General features: G+C 45.1%; 1 protein-coding gene across 1 annotated transcript; it reads right to left on the bottom strand.

The window, feature by feature from the left end:
• Positions 1-5740: 5740 nt before the first annotated feature.
• Positions 5741-11240, bottom strand: LOC307087349 (class I histocompatibility antigen, F10 alpha chain-like). Its single transcript, XM_079752891.1, has 8 exons — positions 11134-11240; positions 10031-10297; positions 9374-9652; positions 8453-8773; positions 7797-7898; positions 7528-7551; positions 7036-7103; positions 5741-6414 (listed from the first exon to the last, which is right to left on the bottom strand). Exons 1-8 carry the CDS (start codon positions 11186-11188, stop codon positions 6409-6411), a joined length of 1122 nt encoding a protein of 373 aa, XP_079609017.1. The 5' UTR covers positions 11189-11240; the 3' UTR covers positions 5741-6408.
• Between the last annotated feature and the right edge of the window lie 1928 nt (positions 11241-13168).

Consider the following 13168-nt stretch of genomic DNA (forward strand, 5'->3'; position numbering starts at 1 on the left):
AGTCTGAGTCCAGTCTCACAGGTCAAGTCAAGCCTCAAGTCTCCAGCTCTGCTTTCAAACATTATTTCGGATTCAAATTGACTTTTTGAATTTTATTATTTGAAATTTGTTTCAATCTATTTGAATTTTGTTTCAAACTGGACAGTCGCTGTGTCTCTTTAATAACCTGCTCAGGGTTGTTTGCAGAATTCTGCTCTGTTGACAAGTGATTGATGAGGACGCATCGATTTTGTGGGCAGCTATGATTAACACATTTATTACCCAGCATACATTTGGAGGCGATACGCCTGCGTCTGTATGTTTTAACATTAACTGTTGTGCAGTATGCAAATAAAACAACTATTCATTCAACACAAAGTTTGAAAATTCTTCATTTATTTAATTGTTTGGTGCAATCTCATTATACACCTAAAACAGCAACAGCTGCTTAATAACATCTGTAATGTTTTCGTAACTGCACATTGGTTACTTTATAAACCAACTGTAGATACATAGAGAATTATCCACCGAAAACAGCAAAAGCTGTATAATAACATCAGTAAACATCAGTAACAGTACATTAGTTACTTATAAACCAACTGTAGATTATAAAGCATTATCTCAAACAGCAACATTTATACATAATACTGTACACCAGTTGTAGGCCCATCCTACCCCGTCTTCCTCTGCTCTCATCTCCTCCACTAGAGGTCAGTCACAGCCTGTGAATGCAGACTGACAGTGGGAGGGGTTATCTCCTCTGAGCCATAAAGTGGGAGGGGTTATCTCATGTGAGCCATAAAGTGGGAGGGGTTATCTCCTCTGAGCCATGAAGTGGGAGGGGTTATTTACTCTGAGCCATAAAGAGGGAGGGGTTATCTCCTCTGAACCATAACTGCTCATGTTACAATGGGGCGTCTTTATGAGATCTTATTTTCTGGTGTTGTTGTCGCTCATGAACGCTTCAAATTCGCATATCATTGCGGCTCTGGCCATGGCGACTCTTGACCAATAGTCTGTGAATGGAGTTTGTTCATTTTTTCTAGGTCATTAGTACTGATATCAAATAAATCCTGTGGTCATCTGAAAGAGAAAGTGACTCTTTCCTCCGCGTGGGTTCAGACGAGGCGACGCGGGCTGGATATTGGTTTACTAGACCGAACATTTAACAATAACTGCTGAAGTCTAATGTGACGAGATATATACACACTGAAGGTCCTCTTGGACAAGGAAACTACGTAGATGTTGTCTCTGTTTGTGTGTGTGTGTGTGTGTGTGTGTGTGAGAGAGAGAGAGAGAGGGGGGGGGAGGGAGAGAGAGAGAGGGGGGGGGGGGAAGGGAGGGAGAGAGAGAGGGGGGGGGGGGGGAAGAGAGAGGAGAGAGAGTGTGTGTGCAGTGTGGATATGTTTGTTTTGTGCCAGAGGAGTCAAAGGAAAGTGAAAGTCAGAGAGACTCTCCTGCTCTACTGCGACCTGATATCAGATGTCTTACGCTGACAGACAAAACACACACACACGCTCACACGCACACATACACACACAGACAAACACACACACGCTTGCACGCACGGACACACAAGCAAACGCACACAGACACACACACTGGGACGATTTAAGAAGTGAAGTTTGTGCGTAACCATGGACACCGTGGGCGGTGAGGCTCTCGTATCTCTGGAATCTCCCGCCACACCTACAGGCCATACTTCACTGGACGCCATTTTGTGTGTTGGCAGTTTAGGTGTTATGACGCTGGTGTCTCTTCACCCTGCTCCACCTAGGGAACACAACACAACACAATGATGATCTCACTTTAGTACACAACACAATGATGATCTCACTTTATTACACCACACAATGATGATCTCACTTTAGTGCACAAAAAAACGATGATCTCACCTTAGTACACAATACAACACAACACCATGAAACAACCAGACTTTCAGTACACAACATGGCAAACCGAATTGAAAGTTAGAGCCAGGGTCAAAGGTTTGTTGTTAACATTTACAATACAGTTCATTACAACGCAACACAACATTGTAAAATAATCGTGATTAACTATGACCAAATCCATGTTTTTTATTGTCGTTAAATCAGACGCCGTGTGTAGTGACCACAGCCGTCATTCGACGGTTCTTTTGCCGTCAGGAGACAAGACGGAGGCCGGCGTTGTAGCACTTTGTGTGGTGCTCCTGGTCTCTGGCGAAACCAAGGTTGCAGCTACCGGGGCTTTCCACAGCCAACACTCAGCACACCATGTGACCCAGGCAGCCAATCAGGTCGCCCAGGCAGAATGTCTCCAAACCAGTCAGATCAGTCCTGGGCCAGCAGCCAGCTTGGTTCTACACGCTAGCTGGGTAGGGAACTGAAAAAGGATTTAAGGCGCGTTCACTCTCCTGGTGATAACGAGACGGCTCACCAGTGATGACGCTCACACTTACGCGTGTTTCCGAGAGCGACCGTTCATGTGCACTTGGCAAACAGCCGGTTGGGAATCTAAAAGTTCTTCATAGCAGGGTTTTTTTTTCCAATAAAAACTAGTGAGAACTAAACTGAACTTAGTAGGATCAGTCTCAAGATTGTATTCCTTTATTGCCTTGATGCCTATCACCTATCCTTTTGTTTTTATTTATGAGAAGCGCATACGGTATTGCCACAGTATGGAAGGCTACACTTGCCCCTATATAGAGCTGGTTTACCAGTACACAACGTTTAAAACTGAGCAAAGTCATGCCAACAGACGTTACAACGTCAATCAATGATAAAGTATGTGATATGATGGTTGGTTCTTTATATTGAGTCAAACGTTCATGTTCCGCCATGTTCATGCGCGTCACTAGTAAACCATACGTCCCCAACTGGGCAACTCTGTTATCAAAATTCGGCCCGAGTTGCCGAACGGAAGTAGAATCATAACAGCGTCATGAGGGGTCCTTCACGCGAATTTTCAGACTTCGCGAAAATGTTTTCCCCATAATTTCCAGCGATGTGAACGCACCATTATACATTATATTATTTGATCTGCAGAAAGATTATATCTCTGTTTTCATGATGTTAAAGCTATTTACATTTAATATGATTGTGTTCATATTGTATATCATAGGATATTATCAAATAATGAAAAGCTAAATACCTATCTAAATAACCTTATATCATAAATGCAGTTAATAGATGTTTTTGTGAATGTATATGTATCACATCGCTTCTCAGTTTTTTATAACTTTATATAATAATTTTGTATTATTAATTTCAGTATTTTTATATTCAATTTCATGTTAGTTTAAAATCAATTAGAGTATTTACTTGTCAATTTAATCTTAAGGATTAAACTATAACCTAACAACCTTTAATAATAAACCTAACCTCAAAACAAAGTATATATATATATATATATATATATATATATATACTGCATATATATAATAATGTATAATGCAGTATTATATATGTATATACATATTACAAAACCAAATTGTGGTTGTTTTCATACGGCAGTACTTTCTGCCCCACTGATATTTAGGGTCACCGCACGGTACTGACTAAGGGGGGTACGATAGGACCAATCAGCACTCAGGGAAGTACGATAGGACCAATCAGCATTAAGGGAGGTACGATAGAAACTCGTATGTTCCAACGCAGTTGAGAACTTACAGAAAGGTCTGTCTGCAGCATCATATGACCACAGAGAGGTCTGTAGCATCACATGACCACAGAGAGGTCTGCAGCATCACATGACCACAGAGAGGTCTGTAGCATCACATGACCACAGAGAGGTCTGCAGCATCACATGATCACAGAGAGGTCTGTAGCATCACATGACCACAGAGAGGTCTGTAGCATCACATGACCACAGAGAGGTCTGCAGCATCACCTGACCACAGAGAGGTCTGTAGCATCACCTGACCACAGAGGTCTGCAGCATCACATGACCACAGAGAGGTCTGTAGCATCACATGACCACAGAGAGGTCTGTAGCATCACATGACCACAGAGAGGCTTGTAGCATCACATGACCACAGACTGACTAGATGTGTGGATCATGATGGAGGATAGATGAAGGGGGGGGGGGGGTCTGGTCATATTGATCAAGGCCCAGTACATAGTATATACTAGTACCCGTACTAGTATTCTTAAAGACATATTTTATCAAAATGTGTGTTTGTATTGTGTGTGTGCGTGTGTGCATAATGTGTGTGTATAATGTTTGTATGTGTGTGTGTTTGTATTTTGTGTGTGTGTGTGTGAATAATGTGTGCGTGTATAATGTGTGTGTGTGTATGTGTGTGTGTGTGTGTGTGTATAGTGTACCACATGAAGGCGGACGGCTGGGTGAAGGTGTGCAAGGATGACGTCTCAGAGCTGATCCACAGACACAGGTAGGACGTTCTGACCTCTGACCTCCCACTTGGAGCCCCATGTGACCCGGCCAGAGGACGGGCTCTGACCTCTGACCTCCCCTCTGAAGCCCCATGTGACCCGGCCAGAGGACGGGCTCTGACCTCTGACCTCCCCCTGGAGCCCCATGTGACCTGGCCAGAGAACGGGCTCTGACCTCTGACCTCCCACCTGGAGCCCCTTGTGACCCGGTCAGAGGACGGGCTCTGACCTCTGACCTCCCACCTGGAGCCCCATGTGACCCGGCCAGAGGACGGGCTCCTGATCAACTCTCATCATCACATCACTCGTGATCACCGAGAGTCGTGTCCAGGAATGTTTTAATAAAGAGCTGAGAGCAGAACGCTGGGACTCCTGTGAGCTCATTACACCAAACATACACAACGCCTTTAGTTTCAGGACGTTTTCATCTACAAGCTTCAGTTAAAACCCCTAAACAACATCGCTCTGGTACATTGGAACTCCCCTGAAAAGGTGATGAGTGATAAGTGACTTTTCCTTTGTTTTCCTGACCTTCCAAGCCCTCTAAGACAGACTTCCAGTGGTGGTGTGACATAAAACAGTCTTGGATAAAGTGGAGAAGATTCCGTTAAGCCTGTAAAATGTGCGCCAAAAAGTTTATACACACGGTTTCTATGGGCTAAAATCACACATTATAGGCAAGCTTGTGTTGTTGTTAGCATGAGTGTTACGTTCAGGAATCTAAATCTAAAAATCTCTGTCCAGTTAGCCAAGTCTTTTTAATCATTTATTCATTCAACCAAAACCGTTAAATTCAAACTTCGCGCCGACCGGCATATCAACAAACAGGTTGTGCGATCTTAAAGAGACAGCATCCCTATGACACAGAAGGAGATAGTACATTGGAAAACAGGTCAATAACACAGTATGGTGAATTATATCCAGAGCATTGGTTCTCGAAGTGCGGCACGCAGAAACATTCCTGGCGGCCCGCAATGACATACAGATGTGAGTAAAAAATAAAAAAAAAAAGATTTTAATTTTTGTTCTTTAATTATTATATCAATATTAATTTAAACAAAAATAAATAAATATAAAGAGAAAAGTCGACTCCCTCTAGCTTTCAATGAAATCCTGTTACATGTGTTAGTTTTCATCCGACTGTACATTACTTTGAAAGGATGAACCTCAGTTTCCTGATTTAGACCTCACTTGACCTCACTCCCAGAGGTCGACGGTGCAATGTTTATTTTCACCATTGGGATGCAAACGGCGTTTCCTGCCTAATTATTTTTCCTTTGGCGGCCCTCTGTCAAATTCTGGGTTCCTAAATTGGCCCTCAGCTGTCAAAACTTTGAGAACCCCTGATCTAGAGTCTACCACAACATGAAATAAGCAGACTGGAATTGGAAGTTGGAAACTTTATTGACAGCAAAAAGAAAAAAACAGCTTGTAATAGGTTAATTATAAATCCCACAAAACCAGTGTATTCCAGCAACTCTAAAATATTTTACAAAAAGACTGACATGATAATGATTATTTTATACATATATTACATATATATATATATATACATATATTACATATATCTATAATATTAAAGAAGGTTTAATTAGAGAACAGTCTGAATCAACGGTCTGGATTACGGCCCCTTAATAATCCTAATAATATCATATTAAACATCTTAAACATTTTGAACCCACTCGTTAAATAAACGTTGTGCGGTGAGCAACCACATCCTAACTAAGATGGCCGCTCATGAGGGAGATCATGTTGCCATGGTTTCAAAGCATTAGTTACAGATTGGCGAGTCAACCAATTACTCAACAAATTATCAAATGCACAACTTAATGGAATATGAGAGTGATTTTAGTTGGTAATAATCACTTTGTTATACTGTAATAAGAGTAGATAATGATTTCATTAATTAAAGCTTTCTTAGGGATGAATGATTGTTTTCCAAATCAAAGTGAGTCAGAGTGTTGTCGTTGAGTCTGAGGCGATCTGAGCCCCACGCCTGATGGTCAGGATTATGAATGATGATCAATCCTCCAACGAGAAGCCTCTTTATCATTCAGCTCTAAACACCAAGGGAGCACAGGTCAGCTTCAACCATCTATCAGCACGTCACTGCTCACTACCTCATCAAAAGCCCACAACATGATAGGGCTTGTACCGTTGGACTCCTTGGGGTCTCTTTCATATGGCATATCGTTTGTGTAGATAGCATCAGGTTAAAAAGATTGTTGAAGCATTATTGTTAGTGTTTAGCTTCCACCGGGAGTAAACCGCATATGTAAGAAGCAGCTAGCCTCTAGCCATTTAAACAGGGTCCCCACACACAAACACCCGATACATAACAATCATATTTCAAATCGATTAATCTTTTTAGGGTTAAAAATTGACCAAGTTGCGAAAACTAATACTATTACAATATCACTATCACTGATGAATACTGTTATAATATTACTATCACTGATGAATACTGTTATAATATTACGATCACTGATGAATACTATTACAATATTACTATCACTGTGATGAAGTACAAAAATATATTACTGTGATGAAGTACTATTTATATTACTGGGATGAAGTACTATATATATTCCTCTCATGAAGTACTGCAGTAATGTACTGTGAAGATATTAGTGCCCTCCCACCCATCCTCCAAAAGATTGTGATGTCACAAAATACTGACCTTGGGGTCAGGGGTCGGGGCCAAAAGATGTTTCTGTCCCTCAGGGTTCTCAGAGCTGGTGTCAGAACCTGGCAAGAAGCAGACGGTGAGGAGCTGAATGGATCTACAGTGCAAGATGTATCTAGATCTACAGACCTAGGTGTATCAAGATCTACAGAGCTAGCTGTATCTAGATCTACAGAGCTAGGTGTATCTAGATCTACAGAGCTAGGTTTATCTAGATCTACAGAGCTAGGTGTATCTAGATCTACAGAGCTAGATGTATCTAGATCTACAGAGCTAGATGTATCTAGATCTACAGAGCGAGGTGTATCTAGATCTACAGAGCTAGGTGTATCTAGATCTACAGAGCTAGATGTATCTAGATCTACAGAGCTAGGTGTATCTAGATCTACAGAGCTCTATAGTCCACAGACAAGTCACCATGGTCTCTGTGTTGGTATTATTGTTAATCATGAGAGCAGAACTGCAGTAAAAACACATGTTACTCACCAGCTGCTGGACGTTTGGCTGAATCTAAGGACCAGGAGAAATGATCAGTGTGTAACAGTGGTGAACATCCTCATGCTGTTTACTTTCATATTCTTAAAGCCACAACATCACTGGGGCCTGGACCTTAGAGGAGGTTCTTCATCCAGTGACAGAGAGGTTTCTACAACCAGACCGCTAGAGTATCACGACGACCAATCAGAGTCTAGGAAGGTACGCAGCGTGGGGGCAGGAAGTAGGGGCAGGTGGGGGTCAGGGGTCAGCTCACTCACCGTTCCTCTTCCTGTACCAACAGACTCCCGCCAGGACCAGAGCTCCAACCAGGAGGAGGGCCCCAACCACAGAGCCAGCGACGGGGAAGGCCCCCGGGAGCCCTTCAGGGGAATCAAGAGCAGGAGATCAGGTGTGTCAGCTGGGAGTCATCTCCCCTCCATCAGCTCACACCCCAAGGTAAGCCTGAAGACACATGCTGCTGCATACATGAGCCCCACAACGTCTACACACTGGGCCAACAGAAGGAGTCCTGGAGCTCAGGGTCATGACCCTGACCCTGACCCCAGCCTGGTCCTGAGACCAGGACCAGGCTGGGGTCTCCAGGGTCCAGCTGACGGCAGGGGGGGTGGTTAGGGCAGGTGGAGGTGAGGTGAGGTGAGGTGAGGTGAGGTGAGGTGAGGTGAGGTGGAGGTCAGGTGAGGTGAGGTGGAGGTGGAGGTGAGGTGGAGGTCAGGTGAGGTGAGGTGGAGGTGAGGCGGAGGTGAGGTGAGGTGAGGTGGAGGTGAGGTGAGGTGGAGGTGAGGTGGAGGTGAGGTGGAGGTGAGGTGAGGTGGAGGTGAGGTGGAGGTCAGGTGAGGTGGAGGTCAGGTGAGGTGGAGGTGAGGTGGAGGTGAGGTGAGGTGGAGGTGAGGTGGAGGTGAGGTGTGTTCCATACCTCCGTCTCTCCCGGTCTTCCCCCAGTTGGTCCTGATGAGGGCGGGGTCCAGGGGGGTGGAGATGTCCTCGATGCCTTTCAGCCGGACCACACACTGGTACCTCCCCCAGTCCTCCTGTGGGACGGCCGTGAGGTTGAGGTCCACGCTGACCTGGAAGGTCCCGTCGTGGTTGGGGAGGACCTCCCCGGGGTCCACCTGCTCATGGAGCTCCTGGCCGTCTCTCCTCCAGAACACCATCACCCTGTCAGGGAAGAAGCCTGTAGCATGGCACACCACTGGGGAGGAGGGGCTCCTCTGGAGCAGAGACACCCGGGGACGCTCTGGAGAGGGGGGGGGGGGGGAGGGAATTTAAAATCTTTTTGATTTTAAACTTTCATAGTTTTCAAATCTTTTTGGTGTAAAAATAGGGTACCTGAGATAAATAGCCTATTTTCATTGATGGGTTTCTAACCCCTCCACCGTCTCAGCGCGGTTCGGTAATGCACACGTCTTTATTAATGGCTAAGGCTGGTGGTCTGTTTAGCGATTGGTCTGATAGTTAACTGTTATTCACTTGATTATTCAGCTGATGTGAATATGTTGTTCACGTGAAGTGCACATGATTTTTGTCCATGATAAAATTACACGTCTTGTAGCCTACATTTAATGTTCCATTTGATTAAAAAAAACTACATTACAACCAATGCTGATGTAGTCGTGTTTCTGTCTTATCCAACCAGCCTCCTATTGCTTATAGCAGTGGGCTAAATCTGCTTAATAATAAAAAATATATATATTCAAGCAATATAGCCCGAGTGTGAGTGGGGTTGGTAATGGAGACAGCCGACCCACGGGGTGGGGGGGGCGCCACCACTGCTGTAGTGTATCACTTAATCCACCAGACATGAGTCGGTCACGCCCACCAGGTCATGTGACTCTACCTGTTCTCTGCAGAGTGCTCTTCCCATAGGCCAGGTACGTCTTCAGCCAATAAACACACCCCTTGGTGTAGTAGTTCTTCTTGTGTTGATTATCAGCTCTATCCTGATCCCATCTCAGTTTGGTGGGGACAGCCTGACGCACTGGAGCGACCGAGGTCAGGGCCTTCAGGTCCAACGCTATGAAGTCCTCTCCATCGTAGGCAAACTGTTCATGACCATCAGTAGTATCATCCTCATCATCCCAATCACAGCCATACATCCACTGAAACACGTGGGCACCTGAGAGAGAGAGAGAGAGAGAGAGAGAGACGTACAGACACAGAGACAAAGAGAGAGGTTAACTGTCTGTCTGTCTGAAGGTTAACTGTCTGTCTGGGTGCTGCTCTAGAGGTATTATGGGATGCCCCCTGTGGTCAGTACTGTAGCCTCTGGACATGTGGGTGTGTTGGTAGTCATGGACACGTGTGTGTGTGTGTGTGTGTGTGTGTGTGTGTGTGTGTGTGTGTGTGTGTGCACGTGTTTGCTCCTGCGTGCGCTCCTGCGTGTGTGTATGTGTGTGTGTGTGTGTGTGTGTGCTCCTGCGTATGTGTGTGTGTGTGTGTGTGTGTGTGTGTGTGTGTGTGTGTGTGTGTGTACATATATAATGTATGACCATACCTCCCGTCTGGTTGAAGCGCTTCTTAGCAGCCTCTAAGTTGCCCTTGGAGACCTGCTGGTTACCCTGATATCTATCAGTCTCCCATTCCAAGTAGTCTGAGTCGTGTCTGATGACCCACTCCATCCAGGCCTGTTTGGGTACGGCTCTCTTACTGACGCTGTCATAGTGAACAATCTGAACCTCATCCACCATCCCAACAGCAACAAACTCTGGGAAGGATGAGAGGCCAGACGACGCCGTGAGGAAATACCTCAGAGAGTGAATCACTGTGGACAGACAGACAGACAGGTTAATGCTGTACATCACTTGAGACGGACAGACAGACAGACCCCCCCCCAGCATATGGCTCCGCCCCCTCCCCCCCGCCCAGCATGTGGCTCCGCCCCCTCCCCCCCATCATGTGGCTCCGCCCCCTGTCTACAGGACATTCATGGAGGATTTGTTTTAACTGTATTGCCTTCTCTTCAGGTAACAGTGAAACGCTTTGTCTAAGCTTCATTTGAATCCTCCACTCAACTAGGAATGGGTTAACCTAGCTATCTGTGTTGTAAAGGGGGAATGGGTTAACCTAGCTATCTGTGTTGTAAAGGGGAATGGGTTAACCTAGCTATCTGTGTTGTAAAGGGGAATGGGTTAACCTAGCTATCTGTGTTGTAAAGGGGAAAGGGTTAACCTAGCTATCTGTGTTGATAGCTAGGTTGATACGATGATATGAATTGATAAAGAATTAAAGTGAGTAGGGTCGAACAGTATGAAAGTGGTTCTGATAAACCAACACATCTGTTGACTTTAAGAACAGATTCAGAAACCCAACATTGTCATCCGGTTTAATCTCAGACTAACTTTCGTTTTCTCAGCTCGGACCAAAAAAGAAACGCAGTCGAAACAAAACGCAAACTGGTTTCTGAAAATTCAGTTTAAATATCGGAACAAGTAAATGATTAATCATCCTGTGGATTAATTGTTCGAGTTTGAGATTGTACACAAACGCAGTTTTATATCAACAGTAAAGACAGCGAAACTAAGCACGGCCTCGGGACCACTATAGTCCTAGTTCCGGTTCTATATATAGTTGGGACCGAGACGCTCTGAAGGGTCCTACCTGCAGACCCCCCGGAGAGGAGCCCCAGCAGCAGCAGCTGTCCCAACGCCCCCATGCTGAGTGTGGACGATGGTCGTCTGGTCTCCTGAAGGTCTGAACCGGCGGGACTCGAGGGGAGGGAGGAGGCAGACCCGCTCGACCAATGGGAATTCAGAAAGGCGGACCCGTCATTAGTTACCAGGTAGACAACAAGAGTTGAAGTAGAAATAAGTGAAGCAACAGAACGGGCAGGAGAGCTTCCAGAGAGGCCGAGTAGACCACGGTGTTCAACAGATTAAACACACACACACACACACACACACTCACTCACTAAAAATATAAAATATATAGTAGCCTATACTGTTTATATACATGTAAATATAGAGTATGTCGGTGGACATATAGAGTGACTCCATGTGTTCTGGCCTGCTGTTGTGACAGGGTCATGGTGCTGAGGAGATCAACAGGACCGCAGCGCCCCCGTGTGGCCGGTGAACCGCGGGTCGCTGACCACAGCCGCCTTTGGGTGAATTATGAATATGATAATAGGAAAACAACGCCCTCAACAGTAAATGGCGTCGTCATAACCGAAAGTACAGGACAGTATTAAAAAAAAGTCAAGTCATCTATGGTTATTAAAGTAATGAAATAGAACTCAGTATCTCCGGTGATGTGTTCGAGGTGTGGGTGTGCCCATAGCGCTGCGGGGCGGGGGGCGTTATCAACACGGTGAGAGCCGACCAGGGGGACCAGATGTCCAGCTTTGTGCGGGAGAGTCACGCATTTCCTTCACTTTTTACACGTCCCGCAAATTGAGACGTTGTCCCGCATTGTTATTGACATTCAGACTCCATTTTTTATGTTTTTGAAATGCGTGTTTTATAATCTGGCATTCATCAAACAGCTGTGCGTGGAGAAAGCGTTAGGGGTTTTCATCAGGGGGCGGGGCGGGCTGTTTGATCATGTCAATCAAACTGGGACGCCGACGCAGGTTAAGGGCACGCCCACCATCAAGAAACAGTGCAAATCAGTGCAATAAAGAATGGGAAACTATCCATCCCTGTGTGAAACCTCGGGGGAAGTTTGCTTGAGTCATTTTTCCATTTCACACGGAGGTGAATACGACGTGAGACGACACAGACAATGCGGGACTCACAAAAAACGTTATTATTTTATGCCGTGCTTATTGCCTAATTGTATACCAAGGGGTGCCTTTAGTTGGCGTTGTCCAGTAAATTTAGATAATGTTCAAATGCATTTCTTTTGTGTAGCTAATCTATGTGATTCTGAGCTGAGTGAGTTTTGTTCAGATAATCAGCCTATGTACTCCATGTAGCCTAATCCAACTTGAATATGTGGTTGAGTGTTCTACTAGAGCAAACACTTTAATGTGGTGTTTCTTGAGTTGTGCTGGGGTTAGGTTGTTGCTCTCTGTTGTTGGAGAAAATGCACATTAAAGTACAATACTTGATATAACAATTGTAGCCTTGACTGTCTGTTCTGTTTGACTGTATACAGGCAGGTGTGTTAACTTGAGGCACTGTGAAATAGCACGAGAGCTCCATGCCTAATATGTTTCCTCACGTGAGAGAACTTGGGGAAGTTCCATTTGAATAAGATAGATTCGTTAAGTATTTATTTGCAGGCTATGCTACTGAATCAAACAGATGCTAAAGCATAGTACCTAATGTAATAAGCAAAGGGGCAGATTAGAAATGTTTTTTTTTTTTGTTGTTTTTTTAGACTACCTCGATGCTTTGGTATCCCACATTGTCCCACATTGTCCCACACAAACGTAGTCTTTGTCCTACATCTGGTGAATTGGGATCGGGTCACCCTAGAGCCGACTGTTCTGGGAGCCGTTGAATGAACCGGAAAAACTGAAAGAGAAAGTAACCGAGTGACGCAGTGAACCCGCTCAGACCCGCTCCGCTCCTGGTTCCCGGTCAGACCCGCTCCGCTCCTGGTTCCCGGTCAGACCGCGGAGCTTGGGGGTGGCTTTCGGGACTGAAGCCCCGGATCTCACTTCAAAAGCCCCGGATCTTTTTTAAGCTTT

The sequence above is a fragment of the Pollachius pollachius genome (genome assembly GCF_949987615.1).
Source record: "Pollachius pollachius genome assembly, chromosome: 15".
Taxonomy (NCBI): domain Eukaryota; kingdom Metazoa; phylum Chordata; class Actinopteri; order Gadiformes; family Gadidae; genus Pollachius; species Pollachius pollachius.

Coding starts and splice junctions, on each gene's coding strand:
- LOC307087349 (XM_079752891.1), bottom strand. CDS start 11,188: ATGGGGGCGTTGGGACAGCTGCTGCTGCTGGGGCTCCTCTCCGGGGGG. Junction 9,653..10,030: donor GCGCTTCAACCAGACGGGAG/GTATGGTCATAC, acceptor TCTCTCTCTCAG/GTGCCCACGTGTTTCAGTGG. Junction 8,774..9,373: donor GAGCACTCTGCAGAGAACAG/GTAGAGTCACAT, acceptor CCCCCTCTCCAG/AGCGTCCCCGGGTGTCTCTG.